The sequence below is a fragment of the Histoplasma capsulatum genome, genomic scaffold (assembly GCF_000149585.1).
Source record: "Histoplasma capsulatum NAm1 scaffold_2 genomic scaffold, whole genome shotgun sequence".
In the NCBI taxonomy this organism is placed as follows: domain Eukaryota; kingdom Fungi; phylum Ascomycota; class Eurotiomycetes; order Onygenales; family Ajellomycetaceae; genus Histoplasma; species Histoplasma mississippiense.
Window position 1 is genome coordinate 3641680 of NW_001813981.1, and position 2264 is coordinate 3643943.

The following is a 2264-nucleotide window of genomic DNA, read 5'->3' on the forward strand; positions in this document are numbered from 1 at the left end:
TCAACCCTCAACGGATCTATATGTTTTCTCAGATGGCTCTGAACAGGACCATGACAACAGCAGACGGGTGGGCTATGGCTTCATAGTCTATCAGGGAAATAAACAGCTGGCCAGCTTCTCAGCTGCGCTGAGCCCTATGTCACATGTCTTCGACGCTGAGGCAGTTGGTGCCTGCCGGGCATTAGAGTGCGCCGTGAAGCTCCTACCTTGTGTCACAGGGGACAGCAGCAATCCTCAGATCTGGCTCTGCCTCGACAACACCTCAGTCATCTGGGGCATATGGGGCAGGGCAGCAGCCTCCTCAAACTGGGCCTACAACCGCTGCCATGAGCTCCTCAGACAGCACAATGTCGGCCTGAAATGAGCTCCTGGGCATATGGGGATAGAGGGCAATGAGGAAGCAGACCGCTTGGCTAAGCGGGCAGTCTCATCCACTGCAGCCCCAGCCTATGGACTCGAGGCCACACCCACAGTCAGTGGGGTCCGCACAGTGGCCAAGCAGCTCAGCCAAGAGGCAAGGCGAAAGTGGTGGAGTGGAGCCTGTGGCAAGCTCTCTGACTGGTACCGGGGCTGGAGGTTCAGCAGGCCGACTGTGGAATACCAAGTGAAGGCCCCTCCGGAGCTCACCATGCCACGGCATGCCCTTCACTGCTGGCTTGCACTCCGATCCTCTCATGGGGACTTCTCCTGGTACCACAGGCGTTTCCAGCATGCAGATGCAAGGCTCACCTGTGTCTGTGAACACAACAAGAGCCCAGAACATTTGGTGCTCTGTCGACACTCACAGAGGCACCTTCTTCACTGGCCCAAGAGGTCAGCAGCACGGCCACACAACCGGGTGACAGCTGTTGCCTATCTAGGGTCTCTGACCTCTACAGACTTTGTAGAACTGCTGGACTGCACGCAGTTCTACACACGGTACTGCACAAGGTAACGCAGCCGGCTGGCTGCAAACCATCTGACAACCCCCGCAGCAGTTCCACGAGGCCGGCCTGCTGAGTACACCCACGGTAGCTAGTGCAACTGCCAGGGACAACACAGTCTATGCAGACAGTACAGATAGCACAACTGAGCTCATCTGTTTCAATTAGCTGTGGTGTAATCAGTACAGTCTATGTGTCTGACTCAGCTGATATGTTCTTGACTGCCGGCATTGTATCTACATGTACTCTGCTTTGTTTTCCTCTCATTTGCCCTTGTCTCTATCGGCTCAACTGCTTCTTCTTCCTTCTTTTCTTTGCTCTCTCTGTCATTCTCTGCTCTTTTCCTTCCACAACCTTCTTCAGTGCTCTCCTCTTTCTTTTCCCCCGGGTCTGTGCCAGGTCGCGTGACTGCAAGGTGTTGCAGATGACACAGTCTTTCCTTCACCTCTCTCTTTTATTCTTTTCATTTCAGAACACACACTTTCCCTCTCTTTCTTTCATTATCTATCTTATCTGTCTTTCTTCTGATGTTAGAAGCACAGACAGCTTTCAGATCAACTGAGAGAGGTATCCCTCTCTGCTCACTATAAAGCCTTCCAGGCACGGCAGCGGCGGTCCCCTCAGGGAACCACACTATAGCCCCACCATGAATGGCCATACGTCGGGCCAGAAGTGGATGCGCAGCTCAGAAAAAATCCTTTGCAATGAGCTGAGTCTTCTCAAGAGTTGCCACCTGGATTCTGTTTTCTCTCTCTCTCTGTGTACATAGAAATCTCTCCAGCGTAGCATGTCTCCATGCCCTTCGGGAGGCTTCTGAAACACGGGCGCTGCCCGTGTTTTCGCCGGGACGTTAAACCTATACATACATACATACATCTTCACTGTCATCAATCAATTTCACTATCTTTTTCACAAGATAATTTATTTGTGATTTTTTTGAATTTTCATATTGATTTTTAATTTAACTGCTGATGATTAATTTGTAATCTTTGTATGTCATTTAAAAGCTCTCATTCTTGCTTCTTTATAGATTCTATTTCTGTCGGAACTGGATAAAATCCGAATATTGACTCAAATACTGAATATCAAAATAGAAAATAAATTGAATTGCTTATTATTATTCCGATAATTACATGATAAGTAGGCATTATTTATAAGAAAAAATATGCTTGGTTATACAAGTGGAGCAGTGCTTTAATACACAGCAAGGCAATTTTAAAGAAGGTGAAGCAAAATAACAACAAAGCAGATTATAGCATGATATCATCTCTGATTCTTGATATATGAGATATCAACTTCGACAATTTTTGTGTTTAAAGTTTCATATATTTAAGAAATTGA

General features: G+C 47.6%; 1 protein-coding gene across 1 annotated transcript; it reads left to right on the forward strand.

The window, feature by feature from the left end:
• Positions 1 to 136: 136 nt before the first annotated feature.
• HCAG_03123 (predicted protein) lies at positions 137 to 1091 on the forward strand (the record flags this gene model as incomplete). Its single annotated transcript, XM_001542902.1, has 4 exons — positions 137 to 349; positions 389 to 813; positions 888 to 930; positions 975 to 1091. The coding sequence occupies 4 exons, from the start codon at positions 137 to 139 to the stop codon at positions 1089 to 1091; spliced, it is 798 nt and encodes a 265-aa protein (XP_001542952.1).
• Between the last annotated feature and the right edge of the window lie 1173 nt (positions 1092 to 2264).